The sequence below is a fragment of the Necator americanus genome, chromosome III (assembly GCF_031761385.1).
Source record: "Necator americanus strain Aroian chromosome III, whole genome shotgun sequence".
Classification (NCBI taxonomy): domain Eukaryota; kingdom Metazoa; phylum Nematoda; class Chromadorea; order Rhabditida; family Ancylostomatidae; genus Necator; species Necator americanus.
The window spans coordinates 37,371,237-37,398,004 of NC_087373.1; the positions used below are offsets into that span (position 1 = coordinate 37,371,237).

At 38.7% G+C, this 26,768-nt stretch overlaps 1 protein-coding gene across 4 annotated transcripts; it reads right to left on the reverse strand.

The window, feature by feature from the left end:
• Positions 1-661: 661 nt before the first annotated feature.
• Positions 662-26,751, reverse strand: RB195_012185 (uncharacterized protein; the record flags this gene model as incomplete). 4 transcript variants are annotated; one of them, XM_064193932.1, is made up of 57 exons in its annotated part: positions 662-731; positions 953-1,101; positions 1,290-1,408; positions 1,495-1,604; positions 1,691-1,761; positions 1,826-1,978; positions 2,118-2,280; positions 2,607-2,754; positions 2,811-2,910; positions 2,989-3,232; positions 3,430-3,614; positions 3,677-3,979; positions 4,066-4,224; positions 4,286-4,443; positions 4,499-4,640; positions 5,057-5,240; positions 5,301-5,485; positions 5,644-5,733; positions 6,558-6,677; positions 6,776-6,891; positions 6,951-7,014; positions 7,121-7,288; positions 7,973-8,176; positions 8,313-8,414; positions 8,980-9,090; positions 9,376-9,498; positions 9,663-9,842; positions 9,912-10,070; positions 10,213-10,254; positions 10,489-10,683; positions 10,739-10,868; positions 10,923-11,044; positions 11,107-11,190; positions 11,249-11,356; positions 11,498-11,614; positions 11,721-11,825; positions 11,964-12,053; positions 14,167-14,282; positions 14,344-14,373; positions 15,927-16,061; positions 17,272-17,416; positions 19,297-19,491; positions 19,550-19,696; positions 19,759-19,860; positions 21,123-21,230; positions 21,411-21,546; positions 21,618-21,755; positions 21,809-21,969; positions 22,031-22,115; positions 22,867-22,972; positions 23,072-23,201; positions 23,275-23,418; positions 25,405-25,511; positions 25,971-26,100; positions 26,212-26,379; positions 26,434-26,583; positions 26,644-26,751. In XM_064193932.1, the coding sequence occupies 57 exons, from the start codon at positions 26,749-26,751 to the stop codon at positions 662-664; spliced, it is 7,614 nt and encodes a 2,537-aa protein (XP_064051515.1). The 4 variants fall into 4 exon arrangements, with proteins under 4 accessions (XP_064051515.1, XP_064051513.1, XP_064051514.1 ...); XM_064193930.1 differs by lacking the exons at positions 15,927-16,061; positions 17,272-17,416 and having other exon boundaries at positions 14,167-14,373; XM_064193931.1 differs by lacking the exons at positions 15,927-16,061; positions 17,272-17,416 and having other exon boundaries at positions 11,964-12,062; positions 14,167-14,373.
• Between the last annotated feature and the right edge of the window lie 17 nt (positions 26,752-26,768).

Here is a 26,768-nt window from a genome sequence, read left to right on the forward strand (position 1 = left end):
CAAAACACAAGCCTGTAGATTTATTTTTGCTTTGACATTGCGCCAAATGTTGATCATCCTCTCAACGGAGAAAAAGCTCAGTTATACCCGTGAACATACTTTTGCCAAAATTTTGGAAATTCTACCCGTGAAAGGTTATTCAAGCAAACATTTGAAGTCTTTTATGCTCAATATAGTTAATCTGCTATATGAACAAATTATAAACACACCAACAACAATAAAAATTATAATAGAGCGAAGAAGAATGAATGAATGAATGAATGAATGAATGAATGAATGAGATACAACAAAAACCATATTCAAACGTAATCACACACGCACACACACATAGATAACTGGGAAATATACACGAGCAAACAACGACGACGCTATTCACAGTTGGTCAGAAGCGAATTCGAAATCAACGAAACAACAAAAGAAAATGAAAATTCTTAAAGAGAAGCTGTAATACACGTCGATTTTTAATGACTCGAACTGTGATGGGCCGTCGGCAGCCACCTTACACATAAACACAGACTATCAGCAACATGTACATGGGACTATATCAACGGGGTGAGTGCCCGACCGATCGGTGTTAGATGATTTTCGCTCCTATCACGTCTTTTGCCCCCACAAATGACGTGAACACTACGAAACGGTGGTGAAAAAATGTGCAAACAGTTCAAGCTTTGCTCGCCTCTGAATCAGCTGGACGTGCTGTGACACAAGTGTTCGCCACATTTTGGAATAATCTGCAATGATATCACCTTTAATTAAGCAAAATGTTGACAATGTTATGAAAACTGATTATTCACAAATAACTATTTTCATAAGCTTTTCTTTTCCTTCTCTTCTTAGTAATCTATTTCTTCACCACATTTCAGCTTCTTATTCTTCTTTTCTCAGCACACATGCTGTAAACCTGGAGCGCAGCACAAATTGGATTTCTAAAAAAAATACAACCGAAACTTACCGCTCTATTTCAGGAGCGCACCGGGTGAATTCGTACTTCCAGAAGTTGTACACAGGATTTTTGATTAGTTCGATGAATGTGATCAGCAGACCCCATGGGTGAGGGCGAAGTGCTACCAGACGTTCGAACAGAATTCGAGTGATTTGTTCCTGAATATTTTTGAATAGAATGGAATGGAAAAGAATAGTGCTACTTCAAAGCGATTTTCAAGGAATTCGCTCTTATCTACCAACTTAATAGTACGTAAAAAAAAACAACTAGAAGAAACCGATACAAAAACAAGACAGCGCATACAACGAGATTTATTTCCAATAAAAATTACCACAAAAAATCTTACCTGAATCGCATCGTGGTCCGAATTCAGGAATAAGAACAAGAAAACACAGCTAAAGTAGTGAGTGTGTGCATTAGGATAGCGTAGTTGATTCGCGATAGCATTAAACAAAAGATATCGACCTAAAATTTATGACATCACTGAGTTAGCACTACAACTATCGATAAGGAAGCCTATTCCAAAGCAAAAAATTAAAGAAATATCCCACCCTCAGTACACAGCTGAACAGCAAGATTTTGGAAAATATCCATGAAAGCTGTATGAGCAATCGTATGGATGGAAATACGTTGACGACGCTCGTGAAGACTTTCGATGGCTCTGGAGCGCAAAACGAAGTGCATAGTAAATTAGATCAACAAAAAATCACTCCCATTAGGAAATTATCAGAAATTCTAAAGGCTCACTTCATTCCAACGTATAGTACCATTGCGTTCATCACTGTGCTGTTATACTTCGATCCGGGATTCTCGGATATCTGTAATTTGTGGCATCCTTTCCATATTCACAGACTTATGATCGAAACACCACTCCAAACGTACTTGCAACATTCCTGGCAGCGCTGACAAGAAATCAACTGCAGATCTTGTCCTCAGGTAAGCATCCAGGGGTAATCGGATGGAATCTGGTATGATCGAAGCCATATTCAGATTAGATTTGGGCTCTATCGCCATCTCCGGAATACTGTCTACTTGCTGGAAAACATCGAGATTTCGACAAATAAATAAAAAAAAAAAAACGGATATAGAACAAAATCAGAGCTACAGTGCAGATTATGGATGGAGAATGTTGTAAGTGACAAACAAAAGTCCTGAAAGAATTTAAATGTCTCACCTTGAAATTCAACGCAAACGGGTCTGGAAGCCTCATGTTGCGTGGATACGCAGACAAGACAAGATTTCGGAGTTGCACACAGTTCGGTGGGATTGTGTCTATTATCACATAGTGATATTCGCACAGAAGTTCAGGGAAATCATGCAGGATTACCAGCAGCACTCTGGAAAAATAAGAACATGCATTAGAACATTTTAAATAGGCTGCCTTAACAAGAACTAATAGCCGAAATTTTAGATGTTAAAAAAAACCTTATACAGAACACTCAGAAATTAATCTGAAAAAAAAAAAAAACAAACGTCTTTAATAAGTGGATTTCATCTCAATTTAGGATTATTACAGTGCAAATCCTCTTTGGTTTTACATTTTTTTTTTAGTTTTTGGATTGATGTTTTGCTCACTTGCAAGCCTAACTGACTAAAAATTGTAGGTTTACACTTAGCCTTTTTAAGGTATAAACAATAATTTTTGGATTGATGTTTGAACTACCTCAATGTTCCCTTGTACAACACCGCAATCGACTTCGGTAGATGAATATTCCTCAGGAACGGTGCGAGGAACTTCAGATGACATATTAACAACTGTGTGTACATGGCTGACGTTTTCATTGGGTCTACATTTTCAGCAAAACCGTTGCCTTAAAACAAAATACTACTTGTATATTAAATAATCGTGAAAATATCGAGAACATACCTCCCAAAAGCGCTCCAATCACAGCTCTATGACCTACGAAATCAAGCCAGGCGTAGGCAAATGCTGGACATCGACGGGGTTGGAGCAAAAAGAGTGCGTTCTGGAGAAAAAAAAACAGTAATTTATCTTCAAAAGTACACTAAGAATAACACGTAAAAAGCTGAAACAAAGTCAACACCTGTCCAAAAGCCTCGATGATCGACCATGCAATCGATTCCAGATTTGACCCATCTGGTGTGGTTAGCTCGATGAATAACGTGATGAGTATCCGATGATAGGGCATGGCGTTAAATTCGTGTCTTCTGACTTCATGGTCGACGTGCAATACACTTGTGATGATGTGTAGGACCTTCTTCAGTAGCGCTATTTTCGATGTTCCTGACGGTGAAGCGCTTCCTCCATCCGAATACTTGATCATGAGCCTAAAGTCCTCTTCTTAGCTTGAAACTTTATAGTTCAATCGAGGAGATCTCCGAGAGCAGGTGATTAAATCCTCTAGTTTTTCAACCATCACTGCAGACTAAGAAACAAAATCGACGTTAAATCTATTATTTTACCTATACCAGGGTTGCGATTGTCATATGAACCACCATTATCAAAAAAGTGCCGAATAACTCACGCCATCAACTTCACAAAGGCGTCGAGAGTGTAGTAGCATCGTTGACGTACAATGTTAGATTGGCTAACTGGAGCTGTGGCGTCAGTTTTCAAGAGTCTCAACGCAACATCAACGCACATTTCGGTGCACATACGTATGAACTGGGAGATTTTCTCATCACCAGATAGTACACCGTGTTCATGCATCTGAAACAGCTTTTTGATCCACGTACTGTAGTTATAGTTATTCCTCATATAATTTTACCAACCATCACAATCATTTGGAACAAGGCTTCTTTCGGATTTCTTTGAGCCATTGGTGTGTAGCACAGTCCAATCCATTCTCTCAGAATGATCTCGACCTTGTCCGACATTCCAGGTTCTTCTGCTGAAGGTTGCACTGCCGGCGGTACTCCAGGTCCTGCAGTAGCCGCTACAATGGCATCCATTGCAGCAGGTCCCAGAGGAGAATCAAGATTCGGTTCCGTGGATCCGGCGGCTGCAGCTTGCTGCCGTAGAAGGGCTTGCATTTGTTGCATTTTAAGGAGCTGTTCGTAAGTTGCTGGGAAAGCCTGAAAATCTACAAAATAGTGCCGAAAAAAAGAAAGAACACAAGAAGAAAATGGAACAAATACAACACAGTTCAAATCTACTATACCTCCTTGATCACAGGCATCCTAGCTGCATCGTTAAACCCAATAAGGCGGAAGAACCTTTGTGCGAACAATGTCGCCTCCATATTCGAACCTCCATCCATGACATGGGCCAAATGCTGATCGAAGACATGCGTCTGTACTAGCTGATGTTTTAGCAGTACCTGAAGAGGAATCCATTAAAGAATTTAATTGATGAGTTCAATCGGAAATACTTTAAATAACCTCAATGGCCTCTACGTTCCACTTGTAATCCATTCTCACATTTACGATACTTCCAGTGATACGTCTTGACAAATCAGCGATAGTGAACTGTGTTAGGAGTACACGACATACTCCCAGGAACAAATCCCGAAGTCTCCTGGCCCATTCCACGTCAAGAGCTAGAACATGTTCTCCACCACATGATCCTCTAACTTACTTCTATGTAACTCTTACCTTTCGACGTGCTATCAACATGATAGGCATGGAGAAGATGTTCTACGGATCTTGTGATGAGATTCACAACTGTCATGGAATCACGTGGGTTCGAAGCTAACTGTGACAACAGATCTCTGATGGCACCCACTCCTTGGAAGGCCTAAACATATGAAAAGATGAACAACTGAACAAAACAAGAGAAAAAAAAACTACGAAAGATAACAATAAAGAACTGTGAATACTAGACGTAACTGCTTGTTTGGTTATCAAAAAGACAAAGATCCAAAAATATCTGAGAATGAATGAACACAAAAAATGCCGCTAAAGTTCAACATAATATTTGGTGAAGTATTGTAGAAATTTAAGTATCCAGAAGACTGAATGCTTAAAGCACAAATCGGCCTTCATCCTTCCTCTCTCTCCACAAGTTAAAATAAACCGAAAATACCCTCGAAAAATATTTGCAAAGAAGAAGAGAAAAAAACTGATGTTTGTGCTCGGATGATCAAAAAAAAAAAAAAAAAAAAAAAAAACCGAAAATGACGCTATCTTAAGTCATCGAGGAGATAACAATACCTTATTCGTAGGATTCGGTTGAGCTTGCATAGTTATATCCACCTCCTTGATAATGCTATTCAATTGCTGAGTGAGCTGCTCCACCTCCTTTGCTGTTTCCGGTAATGTCATCGTTCTATTCACAGTTTCCATAGCAGATGCTGACGATTCATCACTGATGGTTGGTTTAAAGCCACAAATCCGACTAAAAACACAAATTCTCCTTGATTCTGATGACAATACCAACAAAAAATAAAAAGTTCACCTGCTGAACTGCTCGTAAATAGCAATGTGCTCTTTCCGCGTCGGGCCGACTTGCACAGCTATTCGAGGAGGCAGCTCGGCCTGTATCTTCTCCATAGCGGCATCATGCCATTCGGCGCCTTCGCGTCGAACAGCGAGCCGTCGAGCCGCTTCGCCATCGAGACGTTTCTCCAGTTCTGCTGCTGCCTGAAATGCTGTCTATAAGCGTACCTCAGGCTGCGCACTGAGTCATGTGGTTGACTCACAACTGAGTCACGAAAAGCATCTGATTGGTATATTTTCTAATCAGAACATCATTGCACTGAAAAATTGTCCAAATCCTAGAACTGTTGAATGAATAATACCTTTTCGCAAGCTGTCTTCACAATGAAGTTCGTTGTTAGCTCGATATTATCTTGCGTGATTACTCTCGCCGCTTCCTCGATCATTTTTGACTGAAATAAGAGTAATTTTACAACTCAAAAAGAGGGAATTTTTTCTATTCTTTAATTACTAAAAAATTTTCTTGAATAGTAACGATAAGTAGCAGAATAAGTAAGTTAGAAGTAGTAACAATAATTCCTGAATAATTTCTCAGTAATAATTCCTTAAATAATGAAATATTGGTTACTATTATGATGCGGTAAACAGGAACTATTCCAAAATATTGAATAGTATAACACGAAAAAAGTGATTGTGAATATATTATTGTGTAGAATATATGCCGAAAATGAAGAGCGCCAGAAAATTTGGTGCTCAAACGGCAAAACTGCCTAAAAATGTATGGGAAACCATTTGTGTACAGTGTGAGCAATAGGATGAGGGACTTTTCCTCGTAAAAATATGTCGAAGTTGGAGAATGAATGGTATGAGTACAGGTTATTGGGAATCAAATGAGACTGTATCATTATTATGCATTTCTCGCCGCTTAAAAAGTGAGCTATCGAAAAGTTAGAAATAAAAATAATGAAACATTTGTAGACTAAATTCGAATCGTGGATATTTGTAGCTTCGGTAATTCTATTCAAAAAGCCACTCGTCTACGGTAACTGTACTTTTGATATAACATACCCGAGAGAAAGGCGCACCTCCTTCAACTATAATAAAAGAGCAGATCAAAGGAGTCTAAAAATGGAGACCACCTAAAACACCTTTTTTCTACATTCAAAAAGCTCCGCAGTGAGAAATAGGAATCCCAGATTTTTCGAAAATTTCTGACGAACACAGTGACGCACCGAACCAAAAGTACTTTTAAACAGATTCCATCATCATCACTAACCAGTTCGGTGTTCGAAGTACGCAACGAGTTGGTGAACGATTGCTGCAACAATGACACCATCGTTCCGGCAAGAGGATCGCGGCACGTGATCATCGCCATTCCAGCAGTCATCGCACGCATCTACAATTAAGGAGTATAATCAGATGCAAAAGCTGTACATTACATTTTTTACAATACTGTACAGCTGCTCCGTCATATTCTAGAAAAGAATATCTAACCATATGGAAAGCTGCTTTTTTCATGTTGTTCTCATCTGGATCGAGAGCGAAATCCTTGCGTACAAGGGTTTCAGTGACGATCATAGCTATCTTCAGCGCTCTTTCAGCCACAGGACCTGAAAAGTGACCTCATATTTATGAAGACCAACAGAATAACAAAAGAGACAGGATTTACCTATGAGTTCTTTGATGGCTTGCGTGAGGGCCGGTCGAACATGGTGTTTCATCTGAGGGTGAAGCTAGAACAGTTTAACATTAATTCAATTGTAAAATTCTTCCAATTCTCTAAAGAGAATAAAGAATATTCCACACCCAAACGCTCAATCTTCGTGACTTAAAACACACCTGAAACAACGGCAGTGACAGTTGAACCTTAATATGAGGTATGAGCCCTTCATAAGAAGTCACATTGATATCATGATATGCAAAATGAAGCGGCGGTATTATCACAGCCCCAGCACCTCCTTCAACGATAGCTGATGACCCATCCGATTCCGGGTTTGGTGTGGATGGCTAGAAAAAAAAATTAGATGAAACATTCTTAAGCTGTTCAAAAGTTTGCAGATTTGAAAAAGGAAGAGGTTTGACTTATATAAAAAGTAAAACCGTAATGGCAGAACTCAATGTTCCGAGAAGACTGTACTCAAGCTGTTGAACAGTTGAGCAGCAAATGGAACAACAGAACTAGACACTGATCATTCCGAATATCTTTTAATTGTTTTGTGTTTTTCTCAAAAGAGATGCAATCCAAGAAAAAACACCAAATGCTAGGGTAGTATTCAGCCATGAGACAAGTTTTCTCCTAAGATCATCTAGAGAACCAGAAAAGTTAATAGCTATAACTTCTACTGATAAACCACGCAAAAGTTAGCTTTCATCGGAGAACTCTGTCACTCCAATTTATGGATTCTAAAGGGCATAATGATGAGTCAAACGATGTTGAACTAGGTGATGTGGAGTCATCAAGATAAAGATTTTGTTCATCGTAAATAGAACAAATTCACGTAAACGACATATAAAAAATCATCCATCTTTACAACAAACTGTATTTACTTTTAGCAATCACGTAGCTTCTCATATTAGCCTTATGCTGACGCGTCAGTACACGCGCTACTTGTTTTCGAAACTAAGCAAAGAAAATTAAATGTGGATCGATAACGAGGATCATTAAGGTAAGTGTACACCCGTGTTACCTACCTTTGTATCCACACCGGGTACTGACACGGAATCCGGTGCTAGTCTCATTTGTCCCGGAACTGGACTGCTGTTCGCTTGATCGGGCTGTTGTAACGTCTTCAGATCTGATAACTGTTGTGTGACCCTCACAAGACGGTCCGTGTCTTTCAGGATACCCTCAACTGGTAGCGACTCCAAATCCACCGACAGTTCCTTGCACAGCACCTATAACGATTACCATGAGAACGTATGTTTACTTTGGTTGTTCCGCCGTGTTTTTTGCTGCTCCAACACGTGAATCGAATGATGGAAATTTGGACAACCTCGGCGAAAAAATCGATAAATGTCAAGGTACACGCACCTCTATTTCGAACTTCAAGTTGATCTTTAAATCGGGCTCATTGTGCAGTTCGGCTAAGACTTTTAATATAGAGCGTATCCAAGCGCACGTTGCACTGAACAACTGAAATGCCAACAGCGTCATGATAATGGGACGAATAGATGAAAAATGTGATTTTAAAAAACCAACAACAATTGTTGTGAAGATCAAAAAATATCGTAAATTATCTTACTGAACCTCTCTAGATTCACCACAAAAAGCTAATTTCTTCCCAAAAGAAGAAATATAAAGGAGGTGGGGCAAAAGTAAAATAAAACCCAAGAAATGTTAATGCAAATATATCTATCTGAAAGAAAGCAATGATAGAATAATGTGAATCCTACAACGCATTCATTCGGTTGGTCAACCTAATTACCCCTAAGCCCTAAATCGTGACCATATAGAACCTAACCACAACACGCAGCGTTAACCTATCTCAAGGAAAAGAAACGAATATTACTGTATTTCCAGACATTCTCACATATTCTAGTGATTTTCAGCGAGTAATTAGCAATTTTGTTTAGTAATTACTAGTACTCAAAAAATATGGTAGTAAGGGTTGGTTTTTACCCACAATATCAATAACTAGAAAGCTAGACTTTAACATGATTCAGTACTACAATTGAAAATGAAAGAAAATGTAGCTAACCTGTGTTTTGCCACACGAAAAAAGAATTTTCGCGATAAAAGGTACGACAAATAGTAGCTCTTGTTGCCCTTTGTAATACGCTTCCATCAGCAAAGCTTTCAGATCCAACTCCTAAATTCAAACTTTCTTTTAAGCCATTCTTAACAAATTCACGATCAAGTAGAAGAGTCAACTTCAACAAGACCAGAAACCACATAATATCTCAACATAGGTAAAACGTGCTTTTCTTTTCGAAACTTAGCTTTCTTAGAGCACTAAAATTTCTGAAGCATCCCAGGATGCCTCCCTACTAGTGAAGCATGTGCATGTGTGTTTTTAGCAACCAACGATATGAATTTAACCACCAGAAAAACTAAATCTGTAACTAAATCGACTTTGAAGAAGGAAGAAACTCACATGTATCAGAATCGGTTTATTTCGTGCTATCGTGATCGACCCTAGCCACATTCCAAGGTTTTTCAGTAGTTGACGGTCACTGTAGTTGGACGCAGCTTGCCGTTTGTCCGAGCGAAGCAGAATCTAAAAGAGAACGGTGAGCTAAGTTATATACAAATAAGTGAGTAAGTAATATTCGATAGTAGTACTTCTAAAAAAAACGATAAAAAGGAACTATTCCTGAGATGTAATGAACTAAAATATTCCAGAAAGAAAACAAAAGAGACATATCCTCAACAATTTCATACCCTGATGTTCCTGAACGTCTCCCGCTTGATATGCGTATCCAGAAGCGGATGATTTATCGCTTGGATGAATTGATTATAGAGCGGCAAGAAGTTTTGCTCAATCGATACCCGCTTCATCACCACATACTGAGCAAACCACCGGATAAAAGGCTCGCCATGTTCATCTATCAGTGCTAGCACCTAAACACCATCAACATCCATTTCCAATAAGATGGATGCCAGCAAGAAAAACAAAGAAGGATTTATTACCTCATCCTTTTTTGTTGTCATATTACTCTGCGACAAATTGTTGAACAAGAATAGTACTTTATCGACAACAGCTGTCTCAGGCTGTGCTACTTCTGCTCCTTCCTTTTCAGTAGCAGAAACCAGTGTGTCGACATTGGTGTATGATAGTACGGAGTTTCCCTGTAAGTAGAAAAACAAATTATTTGAGTGGCCATTGACAACGCCATTGCGTTCTCTTCTATACAACACATTTACTAGCCATGAATTCTCAGAATAGCAATAATGAAAATAACCACAAAAACCAAGCCAAAAAAAAACTCACAGTTCGATTGGTGCTCCCTACGCTGGTGCTGCTTGTTGTCGCCTAAAATTGAATAATGCTAACAGTTCTCTCTTGTCCATACCTCTCTCTCGCTCTCTCTTATCTCTTCATCCTCAGTGTTCGTACTTTCTACTGAAGATCTTATTGATGCATTGGTCTCACTTTTAACAAGCATTGAAATAACTATATATTAAAGTAATATATCATGAAGGGCTAAACTGATTATCGACAATCTCTGTCGTACGCTTTCAGATTTAGCCAGAAAATCACTCTCACCTTAGCACTTTCCGTACTCGACGACCTTTGCGTGGGTGTCCAACTGAGTGGAGGTGTGGATCGTCCGGTCGAGTCCATAGGTGGAGGTGCGATGTTTTGTACTGGAAGCTCGCCTTTCAAACCAGCCAAAACGTATTCCTTGAGTCCTGGCGGGAATTTCGAAAAATTCTCGTGTTGAGCGATCATGGAGCAGACCTTCAAAGGTAAAAAATTACGATTGTGCAACATGGTTAATTCTTCACGAGCTGACCTTTGGATATGAGCACAGCTTTGAGCGGCACGCTGTCAATGAAACTATTCCAAACGTCCACAACATACTTCCTACTTCTGACTGCAGCGATTCGATGACTTTTCGTACAGCCGTAGCGAAATGCAAATTACTGTAAACCACAAATAATTCTGTAACCTGATTAAAACAATGTTATGTAATTCACCTGATGATTCCTTCCCGAATGATCCCTCCGTAGATCTCTGCCGTTGTCCTTAGTTCTCTTTCAGGATACTCATGGAAAAATCGATATTCCTCGAACAGGTTTTTAACTACACATGCCAACACCTGGTAATAAAAAGATTAAAGATCTTTGAGTAACAAAATTTCGAAGTCTCAAGCCTATTCACTTTCTGATCTCTAGGATTTTGGGACATTTTCAACCCTTTCAAGCGCATTATCAGGTCACCAACCATAGATGACTGGTTATAAATCTGAAAGCACAAAAATTACCATAATTTTCCTCTAAAGAGAGTCAAAATGAAGACGAACCTGTTCAAAGTACATGTTGGCTTCATCTTGAACATCTTTTGGAAAATTCATGTCATCGATAACTACTGGACCAGCGCCTAGAGGCATTGGAGCGGAGCGCAAGTCCACCTTAATTGGGAAAACGTTTGATTAACATAGATTTAAGAAAATACTTGCAAGAAGATACTATAAATATAAATTGTGAGCTAAGCTATCCTATAGGTGAGGTTTTAACAACTAATAATTACTCCTTTAAACATTTAGAAGTACCTGTGATGATGTAGGCGGCGGTTGTGGCTGAAAGTCCATTTGTTGTGATGGCGTTGGGGGACCTCGTTGTTGACCAGGAGGGCCTCCCATCTGCCAGCCCACTCCACTAGCAGAATTCTAAAAGAATTTCCATACAGATCTAAGAATCTAAAACGGTTGTGCTTCTGCTTCAGTCGAATGTTGATGGAAAAACTCATTTAAACGTTTAATTTTCCGTTCCTACCTGTCGTTGTGGAGCTGGTGGCATACCAGATCGCATCATCTGTGATGACGGTGACATGGCCATAGGTTGTCCACCGAATGGTTGACTTGCAGCAGGGTGTGCAGACTGAATTACATTAGTAACTTCCAATACATACAACTCTGACAGAAAGAAGCAACTCCAAAATTTCTTATTGCAAACAAATTTTAACAAGTACAAAACAAAACATCACGAACTGGTGGAAAGAGAACTATGATCGCTTACCCTTAACAAGTCTTGACTTCCTCCGAAGGCACTGCTACCAAACATCGAACCTAGTCCCACTGGATTCGATACAGGCTGTTGGGGGCCAGCCTTAAAGTGCTAAAGAGTATAACGTTATAAGTAGTGAAGTAGTGGATCTAATCATCATTCCTTATACAACATTCGCAAATATGCGGATACGTCTTCACGAGAAGATAATGAACGAGAATTCCGAACACAATGGATCTAAGTCAACGGCAAAGGTCAAAATTAAAGTTTTACTATTCATTTTTGAATAGTAAGAAGAAATATATTCAGATAGACCGAAATTAGCTTTAAAAGTAAAGGGAAGCAACTTGAATACAAATTATAATTATATCCAATCTCAGTTTTCAGTTCAACTATCCTGACGCGTCGACATTTTTTTGGAATTGTGCGTTTTAATGTTCTTACATTCATAAATTCTCAAATAACTCTCGTTCACTTAGAATTTCGTTTTATAAGAAGAGTGCAGTAAGTCCCACTAATCCTTTCAAACCTACGGAACTCCTCAAACCTTCCACCTCCTTTCTCTATACTACTCCCACTGATGATGATGACAGTAATTTTCCTCGGTGACAAATGCTAGTCAGAAGGAAATATAGTAGACACTCGACTACTAAAGATCTGTTTCTGCGGCGTGCCGTAACGAGGCTCAGCATAAGCCGGAACCCGTTTACATAAGCTCAAATAGTGCCCATAAAAAAGTAGTTACGGAGTTACAAAACAACAGAAAAGACAAAAAATACAATTCCCTTATAATTTACTGATAAATTAAGGAAGGTGGTGACATAACTACGTAGCTCCTCAAATTACGTCCAAGGCAGCCTAAAGACTCTTGCTGTGTGATGTATATAGTAGGATGAAATAATCTTTAAGGTAAGAATTGTTGAACCACGTGGTTTCATACATTGCATAGTACGCTACGCTGTACATTGTATGAAGCGATTCAATATCTTAGAAATAACAAAAAAAGTTGCAGAAATAAGTAAAAGGTCATAATCATCACATGATGTAAGCTGTACTACAACACTTAAATCCTGCAATACCCAGTTAGCCACATACACTATAGTTGAAAAATCAATAACATGACCAAACAAATCCCAAAACAACACGACGCTTGGCGCAGATGGTACCTTTAAAAAACTAATATGCAGCTCTTCGGCGACAAAACGTCATAAAGCACGAGCTGTCAAAGGAGACAACAGATATTACACTTCAAAAGTGAATGGGTCTATCAATCACCATCGTACTTTGTATTTCCTGTAAAGAATTGACGACAGATGCAAAGCTTAGTTGTAGTTGTAAAAAGTGTTGAGACAATCAAGTGAAATTGCATAATTATAAAGTACTATTGAAAGTAAAAGACCTATGATCGTGTAAAATATTACAAAGAAATTGGAACACCGAGAAAGTGAAAGTGGCTCTACTTCAAATTTCATTGTAAACATATCACAGTTCACAGATGAATTTGCTGTGGAAGCGAAAAAAAAACTGGGAAAAATAACGTGCAGATGAATCTGAACTAAAAATAACCAAAATTGACACAAGTATGGGAAGCAGGCCCCGTAAAATCCGCTTAAATACGTCTTCCATTCAGCAAAATCTCATCTCTCGGTCTTTGGGCCGCTATCAAATTTTCAGAAAAGAAAGGTTTCGCTCTAAAAGACACAAAACAGTAAAACTACTAGATTATCACCTCTTCTCAAAGAATTCCGAACTAACTAAACGACAAAGACGACAAGGACCTTAACAAAAAGTTGGGAGTGACGGAGCGAATAGAAATAAAAGCGTAAAATAACGGAGAATATATGCCGCAAAAACTGCATCCTCAGCGATTTTCTGGAGAATTTACCATCGCCACTTTTTCAATCCTTCAGTGATGTTTGCACAGCTCTTCATTCCTTGTTTCCATCAATTTCAATATTTTCGGTGTTCTAGCGGGATGGATTTTAAGATCAAATCAAATGAATAAAGAGAATGTTCTTAAATAATCTGATTATTGCAACTACCCAAATTGACCCCAACAAAGCGCTTTCATGTAACCTTTTCCTAACCAGTAAATGGCGCCGCGTGACCGTCTGTGCGCCAAGGTCAACTCCATCCATAACAGCATTTTGGAACAATGCACCCCGATACCGTATGGTCATATCCAATTTCTAACGAACAAATCTAGTCCACTCACCTGCATCGCCAGTAGATTATGAGGCGGTGGTGGGGCGCCGGCGCCATTCGGAGGAAATGGTTGTGGAGGCGGTGGCATTGACTGCGGTGGTGGTCCTCCGGCTCCAGGCGGTCGACCTGGGAATCGCGCATCCATACCAAATCCGCCGACAATCGGTGATCGCCCGGTTGACGACACCGATGAACTCCGTGCTGAGGATTCCCTCATCTAAATACATGATTTATGACAGAAACATTATGATTTATGACAGACAAAGTTCTCAAAAAATGGAAGTATACGCATGTATGCTGAGTGGAAACTAGCTAACCACGCCAATCAATTCGTGCTAATCAATTCAGAGACGCCGCATAATAGTGACTTAACGATAACAGTATAAAATGTAGTCATACGTGGTTCAACTATATCTAGAAACAGCAGTTTCTCTAAAGCATAAAACTGTATGGGCTCTTTCTTATTTAATATTCAGTTTAGTCATATATATATATATATATATATATATATATATATATATATATATATATATATATATAATGTGCACGGCATCTTAAAGAGAAATTAGAGTGTAATCATTTCCTATCAACATCATCTTCCGCGGAAGTACATAATTTGGCTGACCTTTTTAGTTCGGTTCTCTTGTTTTGCATATTTTTTCTGTATTATCCTAGAAACTACACCAATCAAAACCACAATAAGGTATGACTTTTTAAAAAAAATTACCATATCGACCTATTACGGTTACAACTCTAATGCTGACACAAACAAACTGTAGTATACCTTTTTTCGTAGGAATATTAACATATGTTGAAAACAAAAAACAAAATAGTATTCGAACAATGCTAAAGGCGAAAACAAAGAGTACCAACTTGTAGGAACGATGACTCATCAAAAGTAAAAGGTTCGGAACCACATTATTAACCGTAGCGAGGTTCTCAAAGACTCACGCGTAAGACGTATGAAATAACCTGCTTAACAGTTCATAACTACTTTGTATATTAGCAGTATCTACAGTTTTTTTTGCAGCTGTCATAAGCAACACTGCAATAAAACTATAAAAATTGATATAAAAACAGTTCGCAAGTGACTTTCCAAAAGGAAATGTTGCAACAGAATTTGGAATAGTTCAACAAGCAGCCAAACCAATATTTCTAAACATAAGGATAGAAACCGTTTTATACTGCGGCTCTGAATCTCTTAAACCTAAAAAATGAATTTAAATTCTTAGAATGAATAAATTGCGAATTTCGTGCACAAAGTTTTTGGCTCCAATTTAAAGGGTGATCTTTTCAAGAGGTAAAAACCACGGTAAAACGACTGAATCCAGCTCCTGAACTTCTCTCACCTTGTACTATTCTTTGAGCAAAAGTATTCCGTAGCAAACATTAGTAACTATGATATTTAAGTGATTTCCCACATCTCCAAATCAACTTTAGCAAAATTCACTGCATAGAAAAGCGTCAACAATAGAGGTCACGACTATACTATCTTTATAAACTTCTCTTAGCATATGTTAAGATCAAAAACGAGACAGAATTAACCGTCCGAAGATACTGAATACATCGTTGAGTTTCTCAGGAAAAAAAAACAGCAGGAAACACATATACGGAGAAAAATCGCTTGCAAAAACTACAAAGCTCAGGAATTGACAAAAGTAAAGGTGCTAGAAGCTGTCGGACAAGTGAGGACACGTTTAAACATGTCATAAACACTTGTTATACAAGTTGAAGCTAGTTTCAACGTGAAACTCTTCAACGCCAACTCACCACTCAGCCGGATCACTAGTAATTCAGGAAAATCGACGATAGTTGAATACGATTGAGAATCCACAAAACGCACTGACTCGTCGCTTACATCGATTGCACAGCACTGACGAAATGCACAGAACCCAACACACAGAACTTAACGATTGTGAAATCGGAGATATTGCCTTCGGAGGAGAAAAGATATTGGTGGGGGAAGCAGCACACGCGGCGCCGGCGATGAAACTTGCCGCGCGGCGCGTATCTCGACCTGTTCGATTGGCCGTCGGCCAGATTTCTTCTCTTCCTTCGTTTTTTTTTCCGTCGCAGAGCGCATAATACGCTGCACGTGATACATACTGATCATGATTGAGTGATGACCGTTCTTATTGTTTATATCGGAACGATGTCAACCAGTATGAGACAATCACAGAGTGCAGACAACGTTCTATCTCGTTCAGTGTAATAGTTGCGGAATAATTTATTTGAAAACATACGGACATTCGATAAGAGGACACAGAAAGAGAGATATCGTGTCCGATAATTCGCTTCTCACGGTTTTTTCGCAATGTGGTTGGTATTTCTAGGCATTGCATGCGTGTACAGAATAAGTTGCACAGGAAGGCTCGCACACCAGAGTTTCTTAACATATATCCATGAAACCACATCAACTGGGATCATTTCAAGGCTCCTGATGTCACATTTTCGGCGCTAAATCCAATTTTTTCTATCTATCTAGTTCCATCTAGTTACATTTTTTTGTAAGAAATATCCTAAAGTATTCTTGTTTAAGGAAAGAAACTTCCAGGAGGTCCTAATAATCTTTCGCATGATATTCACAACGTTTTCCATATGTGCGTGACGTGTATTTTAAGCCGCTTACAACTACTTTGGCGGTGTTTGCTCTAAAAGAAGAGCAGGATTACTAGAGTTAGTCACATTTCAACGACCAAATCCATAAAGATCGATACATACTTTATGGACTTCGTCAATTATCAAAAAGGGGAACCTGAGTCTTTTCATTCCTACTTCTGGTTCCTCAAAATGAGAGGAGCGATTCATATCGAGTTCAACTCTCTCGTCAACGAGCCATATCAACTGATAATCGCCCCCTCAAAGAAGCGATAATCTTTTCGGGGGCGCCGTCATCCTCAGATAAGCGGACATGTCATTTATCATCAGTATACCCTTCTGAAAAGCCCGATAAGCAGCGACAAATTTGAATTATGTTAATTAAATGTCAAATTTTGCAAATCTGATATGTCAACAACATAATTCTTATTTCATATGTCATAAAAGCAACGGTATGCGGTGCCATAAGCGTTATCTGTTGGTAGGCGCTTCCGAAGTTCCTTCGCGTAGACTTTACCGGATTTTATCTTCAAGAACTGTTCCATCTCGCAGAAATTGTTCTTGCAAATGAACGAATGCTGGATTTTCGAATAATTTGGTTGGTCCTCAAGAACCGGCGGCCAATCTCCAGCGATTCCAGTACGATGAACTTGTAGTAAAATCTGTGACAGGTAAATAAGCTACTTTTGGCGAGAAAGCATCGATTTGTCTATTAATTACATTGATCTTCTTCCTCTCTTTCTGACTTCTTTCAGATATCTTCGAGTACATTGCAGTTTTCAACACTTTCCAATAGAAGCCGTCTGTTAAAAACCAGTAAAGTCAATATGATCGATAGAGGTCGATAGAATCTCACCGAAAAGACCTATTTACCTTTCACCCATGAAACTTAGTTTACATCCATCGAAATGTTAAAGTTTTACAGAAGGACGTCGTAAGCCGATGAAATCTGTATAATTCATTACTGAATCGATAACATCACCAGAATTCCTCAAAATTTGATCCAAATCAGTGCAGGCGCAGGGATTCTACATTAATTTCCTTTAATTATTGACAAGTGGGTGAGGGCGACGTGCAAAATTCTTGTACAGTGAGATGACAGACATCTGGAAATTTGTCAGTCCTAATCTACACCATCTACTAGAGAGCCCGCGAACAGGAGAGAACACAGACGTTGACGGGACTTGAATGGAAGAGCACTGCCTCCATAACTGAGGGCACAAGCTTTTCCTATCGTTTTTCGAACGAATTTTACTGGTTTTGCAAACACTGGAACTCGGTTGGAAAAGAGCATTAGTCCGGATTCAGCAATGGTTCTTCACTGGAAAATTCCTAGAACATAGAACATCTCATAAAGATATATGTTGCTAGTGTTAATGCTCAGTACTGACCCTTTAAAAAATTTAAAGGGTTAAAGAAAGAATATAAAAACAAAAATAAAAATATAACATATAAAATATCTTCGCAAAAGTTTCATCAAATACTTCAATATTTACCCAATTAATCTATGCTAACAATTAGTAGTTATTATAAGTGAAGAGAGAGATGAGATAAGATTTACCATGGGGTTCTTCAGTAATCCAAAGCACTTCCTTAAGTGCATTATTCGTCCTCAAAATGCTTACTTCACCTTTCGAACTTAGCCCAGACACTATCGTCGTCAAAACCACCTGAAGCCTGGTGCAGATGCTTACACCACCACGTTCAAACCGCGACTTAGGGCCAGCGGTTGCGATCGAAGTGGTACTGTTACTAACCCCACTTGTACTAGAGCGCTGGCGACGATCCCATTTCGATCACAAGCTCGCCGACTCCAGCATGCCGCTTCAAGCGCAGTCGCACGTTAAGCGTCACATCTGAGGTCGTTTTGACCCTCCTTTACCAACAAAAGCACTCACGTTCACAAATTTTTGCCTCTACCTTGGGTGTTTCTGGTTACGAGTGAACTATTGAAGTTCGACAATCCCCAGAAAGTCCAAAAATAAATAGACAAATAAAGAATATACTCTTACTCTGTAGCACTGATCGAGGAGAAAGTGTCAATTTACACTCTCTTAAGAATCTTTAATCTCAAATCAGTCATAGTTTGCAAGTAAGTTTTGAAATGTATGCATTGAAATACACATATGGTAAACATTTTGCTGTGAAAAAGTGCATCGAGTCGTTCCACATTCCCAACTTGGATTCCATTCGTGCTCGATCGATAACTTAATGCATCTCAAAAAACCTACTTCGATTTCATATTGAAAACTGATGGCAGTTTTCTGATATTGTTTACATTTTCACAATTGTGTCTATACAGCCTCAAATGATAGAATTAACTCGATTTGGAAGAAAACTGGGAAGAATACCACAAAAAAACTAGAAATAATAAAATCAATTCCAGCGTTTCAGTTAATTATTGCTTCTTCAGTAGTATTTGATGAAAATATACCAAGAATTGTGGCCACAAATGAATACATGAGCCGGATTCCAACGTCATGAACCTTCTTTCTCCACTGCTGCTTACTAATACAAAATTACTGCTACTACAAACTCCAACCTGTTGCTGTTGGATCTCCTTGAGTTTTTCCGTTAGCGCCACGTACTTCTGTTTCGAAAGCGGTGATAATTTTGCTGCATGATTCCTGAGAAAAGTCATCATGATCGAAAAAGTCTCTGGTGATAGCGAATGGCTGGAAGCCGGCGTAAAAAGGCGTCTTTGAAGCTGTGTAATCACACTATCAACGAGAGGATCCTGAAGAGGGATATATCAACGTTACATGCGAGTAAACCTTCAAAAACTAATAACTCACTCCTAATTCGATGAATTTATCCTCAAGCCACTTGTCCAATTTTAAATAATCCCGTTTTGATGCAAGTAAACCCATTTCTACAATGAACGGCACATGAGGGCAACTGAATAGCTCCGCCAGACCACCCGGTTTCAATTCGTTTGCAATCTGAAATCGATTTCTACACAGAGAAAAAAAAGCAGTATCCTGAAAAAGGAGACATTACTCACATCTAAAATCCTAGCTAGTCTTTGTTGGTCATCCGGTGCTTTCGCATGGAAAGCTAAGAAGGCATTGATGATCATGTTGTGTACGGTCGTTCGTGGCAGGACCTGCAACTCACCTTTGAAGTTCACTGTTTCCAATAAATATCAAGCGAATAGAGTAAATCTTCATTACAACATACTTACATTGATATTTTTTCAGGGATGAAACAATATGAGCTCTCTAAAAATTTGAGGAAGAAAACGTGGATAGGAATGAGGCCGCTTTTTCCCTCAATTTTACATTGCCGGAATGGAACAGAGACAGAGAGAGAGAGAGAGAGAGAGAGAGAGAGAGAGAGAAAGAAGGAGAAAGAAGAAGAATGAGTCAAATAAAGAGAAAGAGAAAAGTAAGGATTGTAACGGTGAGTCTCATTCTTCCAGATAGTACAGTTCTTCACTAACTTTTTTAAAAGAATTCCTCATAGTCGCCTTCGGAAAAAATGCGCTGACTCATGGAAATTTGAAAGCAACTGAATACAAGTCATTAAGATAATTCAGCAGAATACTTGCGAGAAATCCAAAATTTGAAGCAACACTATGACATCGGTAAGTATATCTTGCTCAATCAGTCAACAACAACCGCTAAATTGTAGTATAAAAACAGTGGAGCAGCATGAAAACGATCTGCTCTACTGAAAATAAATATGGAGAAGTGCGAGTATACATTCCTCTATCAAATTGAAATTAGTTTATCGTAGAGATGCAGAATTTTCAACACCACATGCACCAAATCAGGTTAGGGTCTTTTTCGTGGGCTCTTAAGGGCATCACTCCACGAATCTGGGGTGGTAGGGATTTCCGGTGGAGTATTTGTATATGAGATCGTAGATTATTGAGAGAAGGGTGATTCCGTTCATTCCCTCTTAATTACCGTAGAAAACGGCCAGGAAGATACGGCTTCGAGCGTTCCAGCACACTATTTTCCACAACGAGTTCGATTAGAGCGCGCCAGCCTTGTGCACCCGCCGCATTTTCCGGGCAGTTTTTTACGGCAATTACGAAGAAATTGGACGGAATCACACCCCTCTCCATAATCTGCTATCTCGTATACGAATACTCCACCTGAAATCCGTACCACCTCAGATTCGTGGGGTGATGCCTTTAACAAAATTTTAAATTATATAAATTCATGAAACAAGTCTTTGTAGACAATTTTGTAACTGGGTTTCATATTTGCAAGCAATCAGGTACTTCTACGGAAACATTGGTGGTTCATTAAAACTTTCCAAAGTGTTAACTGCAAGGTAAAAGAGAGTACAAAGCCAGCAATAATGAAAAATTAACTAGAAATCACGATTTAGTACAAAAAAAAAACGTGACACTAGTACCTCACTATTCCAAATCGCATTTAATACTGATACGGCGTTGGTGTGATGATGAATGAAGACCGGTAGAATCATCTCGATAAATTTTTGACGTAGATCCGTGACAGGGGGCTAAAAAAACAAAAATCAAGCTTGTTCTTGATATGATTCGACCAATATGAGTAATTCCAACATCATCATCTCGTCAGTAACAAAACAAAAGTGTCAAAAACAATTTCTCATTCACGGGACCTAGATAGACAGAACAAAATACAGATCATAAACATCTAATCCCAGAAAAACTTCACTTACCGGTATTTGAAACAATGCTAGCAGCACCACATCCGGCCACTTTTCTAAGGCACTATGTAGTAGTCGAATAGCAGCCGTCTGAACATTTTGTTCGCCAGCCATCGTTAACAAAACCTCCGTCAGCTCCACACAGCACCTTAAAGTCATCTCGAATTCTCTTCAAAACCTTATCAATATTTTCAATCTTCCTCAGTAGTTCCGTCTTACCACGAGGCCAGCAGTCGATCGCTTTCATCGGGGGTACTTTTTAGCGTGCCTGTCGGTACAGTCCTATGTGGATAGTCAGCTATGCAGAATACATCAGGATTTTCGAGCATACATGATATCAGTGAAAGTTGTCCTTCCCTGGAACAGATGTTACAGAAACACATCGCAGTCTGGATCTATTCGCTTCGTACCTGCACCGCCATTTCGTATATAATTTTGCTATAGGAAATGGCTTATCCCTGAGTCCAGTTTTTAATGCATCAATAAGAGTAATAAGAGATTGTCGTCGTGTAACTAGCATTTGTACATCATCCAGCCGATCAAATACCTCGTACCAGTCAAGATTTGGATTCTTTAATGATTGAAAGAAATTAAACGGAAAGAGTCATACAAATTTTGTAAATTTCACTTACCATCTCGTTGACAACTGATGCAAAAACTTTCCCATTCCACGGTGGATCTTCCGGAACGTCTAGCTCTGATACACCTGGACCGGCTCTAGGATAAAAAGGAATTCTTCACTGATAAAATTTGGAGTGAATGAATTCGACATATTACATTAACATATGATAGTTCTGAAAAATGTGACCCATTGTTGAAGCACCTTTCATAGCTACCATTCCATTATTGACGGTACAGCCTCTCACAAAAACAGAAAAAAAATTACAGTACAACCAACTACGCAGTTTCTTCGAACAAATCCCAAAGTTTATTCAAAATAATTGCTGCAATCAAATAACAAAGTCATCTAGAAGGAAGAAGAATATAAAACACTAGCTTTACATTAAAAAAGTGCTCATTCAAGTCTGATGTGATTCCAAAAAACTAAGAATCAAAATGATGAGATGAATTGATGTTGTGGTCTCAATTAACTCAACTTATCATCGCAAACATTTAGCGTGTTACCACATGTATCAGTCAATTTTTTTCTTCTAAACGCACTCCTGACTGGACGGTTACAGTATATTAAAGTTCTCTAGAAAATCTTGCATAGAACATCTTTGAATTACGAATTTTTTTTTAACGGTTGAAGGCGTTACGCAAACAAAGAGGTATCGCTCTTGCAATAATTTGCAAATAAACTCTTAAACACTTTTTTCTTGAAGAATACACTAACCCAGTTTTCATTTTAAAAAAACTTTAATACTATCCTGTGGAACTCAAAGCAACTGTTTTTCATGTCTACATTATCGTAAGAAATATGCTAACAGAACTGAATGAGGGCAACAGTATTATCCAATAAACAAACCTTTCAAAGCTTGCATGACGCTTTGCTTGCGCTGACGTTTTGCTCGGGCCGCCATCCAAGAAGGACACCAATGCCAAAGCAACTGTTGATGGAGTGAAACAAGCAGCTAAAATACTCACATCCAAACACATTAACGAAGTGATTATTTAAAAATTGCGCTACTGCAATTTTTAGAACATAATTTGCGTGACAACTTTAACCTCACCCTCGGTCATCGTCATCTCATTCAAACGTGCACGAAACGCCTCTTCACTGGCCGTACATGACCTGCCAGCTCCCTGTACCACTCCGACCAGCAGCATGTTCGACGTTTCGAACAGCGCTTTCTTTGCTGCCTGTATCAGTTGCTTACTTTCATAAGAAATATGACTTTTTAAATACAATTAAGAAGAATTGTGCGATGCATACCGAATTATAAGTCCCAGTTGCACAAAGTTGCTCCACTTGCGTTATAAGGGCTTCGTTGTCGACTTCAGCGGAGAATTTTGCCGCTTTTGCTATGACTTGGCCGAGGTACGAGTTAAAGATATGTTTTTTGTCTTCGGCGATGTGCTGCAACTGTGCAGTTGACAGCAGATAACGACTGCACAACATGCAAAGTAAAAAAAAAACCTAGTAGTTGGAAATGAAAAAGTGAGACGATTGGAAACAACAAATGAGAGATAGAGTAATAAATGTGCAATAGAAAATCAAACACTGATTTCGGAAATCGATGCTGCAACGCAATCGGGGATTTCGGGTACTGGGCTATGGTTTATAGTCTTTTCGTTACCAAACATATGCACAAAAAAAAACAGGATACAAAACAGGATGTTCGAAGAACAAAGCAAGAATGGATTCTACAAAATAGAAAATGAAAGAGTTAAGATATCAAAGAAATCACAAAACATAATAGGATCAAATGCAAGTTAACTCGTAATTTCGAGAATCTTTTGCATAAGAACACGATCCACATTCACTACAACTACAAAAGCAATATAGCTGAAATTTTTCGCAAAAAAAAAGCGTATGTTAATCAACTCAGACGGCGCCGTCAATACCAACTTCCTAAGAACTCGTAATACGCTTCGATTAAAACATTTATAACGCGACGTTTCGGCTGCGATTGGATCTAGGTGCGAAAATATACGATAACGCTGTCAATTCTGTACAGCGAATGTTTTATACATAAACATAGTTAAAGGAGAGATTCGAATAGTTAATTATATGTTTCAGGTTAAGACCGATCAATAGAACATGTTAAACATGTATACCTTATTTTGTACACGTTCAAAAATAACATGAAAAACATTCCATACTACTGTACTAACATGAATAAACATGTCTGTACCAAATAATTTCAAGCGATGTCAAGAAAAAATCGACGAATTCCCTCCGCCCCTCTACAAAGTACTGGTGTCGAACAATGTATTGATTAATCATATTACTAAAAAATGGTATGGTTGTTGTAAATTTTGCTGCCTACACTGGTCCTTCAGCAGTTACTCCTTCCGTAAATAGAATTCTGTGGAAAAATAATGTTGAGTAATGATTTTTCCTTCGAACTCAATTTTTTTTTAATTCCTAGTGGCTTCACGAAATAACCACCTACAAAACGCACGAAATAGCACGATTTTTTACAGAAGAGAAAAATTAAGCGGAAACAAATGATCAAATCGCACCCAATTATTGCTCGACCTCGTCTCCTAAGAATGCTCTGCATTTTTCATCAGCTTCATTTCAAATGGTCGTGTGGGTGGTTTTACACACGTTATTGTGTTGATATGACATGGCGATTGACAAAACAGTAAATTTGATAAGGAGTAAGACGAAAAATATTGCGTGCTGCTGGGCAAAATACTCAATAAACCTTCAAAATCACAAAAATATCTGTGATACAAAACCTTGTAAGACATTGCATTATCGATTTCATAGATCTGGTGGGATTGCTAGTGAGTAGAGAGCACACCGTTAGGATGTTTGGTTTATGCTTAGTACGATTACGTTCGGTTAACCAATTGTTTTGTGTCTACGCTTGATATGTTTGCACAGTATCCCAGAAAACGACTATAAAATGTATTTCCTTGTTAAAGATAGTGCGTATAACTCACGATAAGAGCAACAACGATACTATATGATGAAAAGTAAATTCGTGGTGTTTCGCGAATGCGATTGAACTCCTGCACTTAGGTTTTCGTGCAATGGGCCATTTGCTGACGCAATAACTTACTTATGATTGCTGTTAGCGTGGATGACAAGTGTTATAAAATATAAAGCAAGAGGAATGGAAAAGATTGAAACGAATTGATTAGTAAATAACAAAATGTTGCAGAGAAGAGATAGAAATGTAAAAAATATGTGGATAAGCTTTCAGGAAACGCACAAGTGAGAACTGCAGAAATTTGGGAAAAATAATGAAACAAAACAACAAAACAAAGTGAGAAAAAAGTCTAGAGATGCATTTTTCGAAGAAAACTCAAGTCAAACCGTCAAACAACTCATTTCTCCAAATAAACACTTTCTTACTGAGAAAAACAGAATTAAAAATAAGTTTCTTACATTTCGCAAAAACGTTATCACTGGTGTACCGATATCGAAATCGCCCTCCAAGTACGCAGTGATGCAACGAATTACAAACTCTGTCCGAATTACTGTTCTCTCCTTACCTAAACATGCCACTCAGAAGCTGATAAGGAACAAAACAATCTAATATCAAAGGGTAAAACATAAAAAAACCAAAAGATCGAAAAATACTGTGCATAAGTCAAACATTAAAAAGCCGTATAATATGAATATGAATAATAATATGAATCTGATGTAACATCGGAAATTGTTCTTCTTGCGTTACAGGACACCAAAAATTCCATGCTTTTACGCATTTCCAAACTCCACATCGATTTATAGGTTTATTCGTAAAATGCAACTGGGTAACCGGTGTGTGCACGAGCAAAACAAAAGAAGACCTAAGAAAAAACGAAGCCCAGGCTGTAAAGAAAAAAAGGATGCCAGCGAGGATGGTGGTATTTCACATCTCAGCTTAATTTTTTCCTCAGGATTAGCTCAGGTGTACTACCACACAAATCATAAGGCATTTTTATTTTTAAGAAGTAGATACTAATACTCACTAGATACGATGATGACGAAGAAATTATGTAGCAATTGGCCAATAAATGGGTTTATTAAACTTGCTGCTTTCCCTGGAGTGACGGAAACCCAGAAAAGGCAGAGTTGAACGTCAGATGCAGATGGAAGAACCTGTAAGAGGTGGGGAAGATCAAAACCACGAAAGACAAAAGTTTTTTCAGTTCTAACTGAAACGGAAAAAAAAGTCAATTGTACGAAAACCGTTGGAATATCGATACGCACCTTCGATGACACAGACTGAACCAATAGCGGAAGTTGACCGTCGTTGGTCGCTTCAGCTTCTTGAAGCTCTGCGCTGACTCTGTCGGTGAGGGCGTTGAAGATATTCCGAGCGCCGGCAAGCTCGAGGACGCTTCTGCTTGGTTGCTCTTCTGTTGCAAACTTGACAATCTGAGAAAGGATAGAAAATTAAATTTTTTAAAATCAGAATGAGTTTAAACCTACCAAAAATATAAGCTGGGCTGCAGTAGACTCGTCCAGTGATCTACGCGGCCCAGGTGGAAGAGGTTGACCAAATCCTACAGCGGAGAGAAGTACCCGCGCGCAATGCACCGCTGGCGAACCACAGTCCGCACCACAAGTAACAAGTAGTCGCTAAATGTATAGTTGAGCAAGCAATACAGCAAAAAAAAATCACATTATGAAAGTACCCACTTGGAAAACAAATTGAATGGATTTTTGAGGATACTGGGTGAAATCGGTGAGTAACGAATCAACGTAGCTAAGCGAGTACCGCGCCGGAGATGACAGGCCGATCGACATACGAATACACAACTACG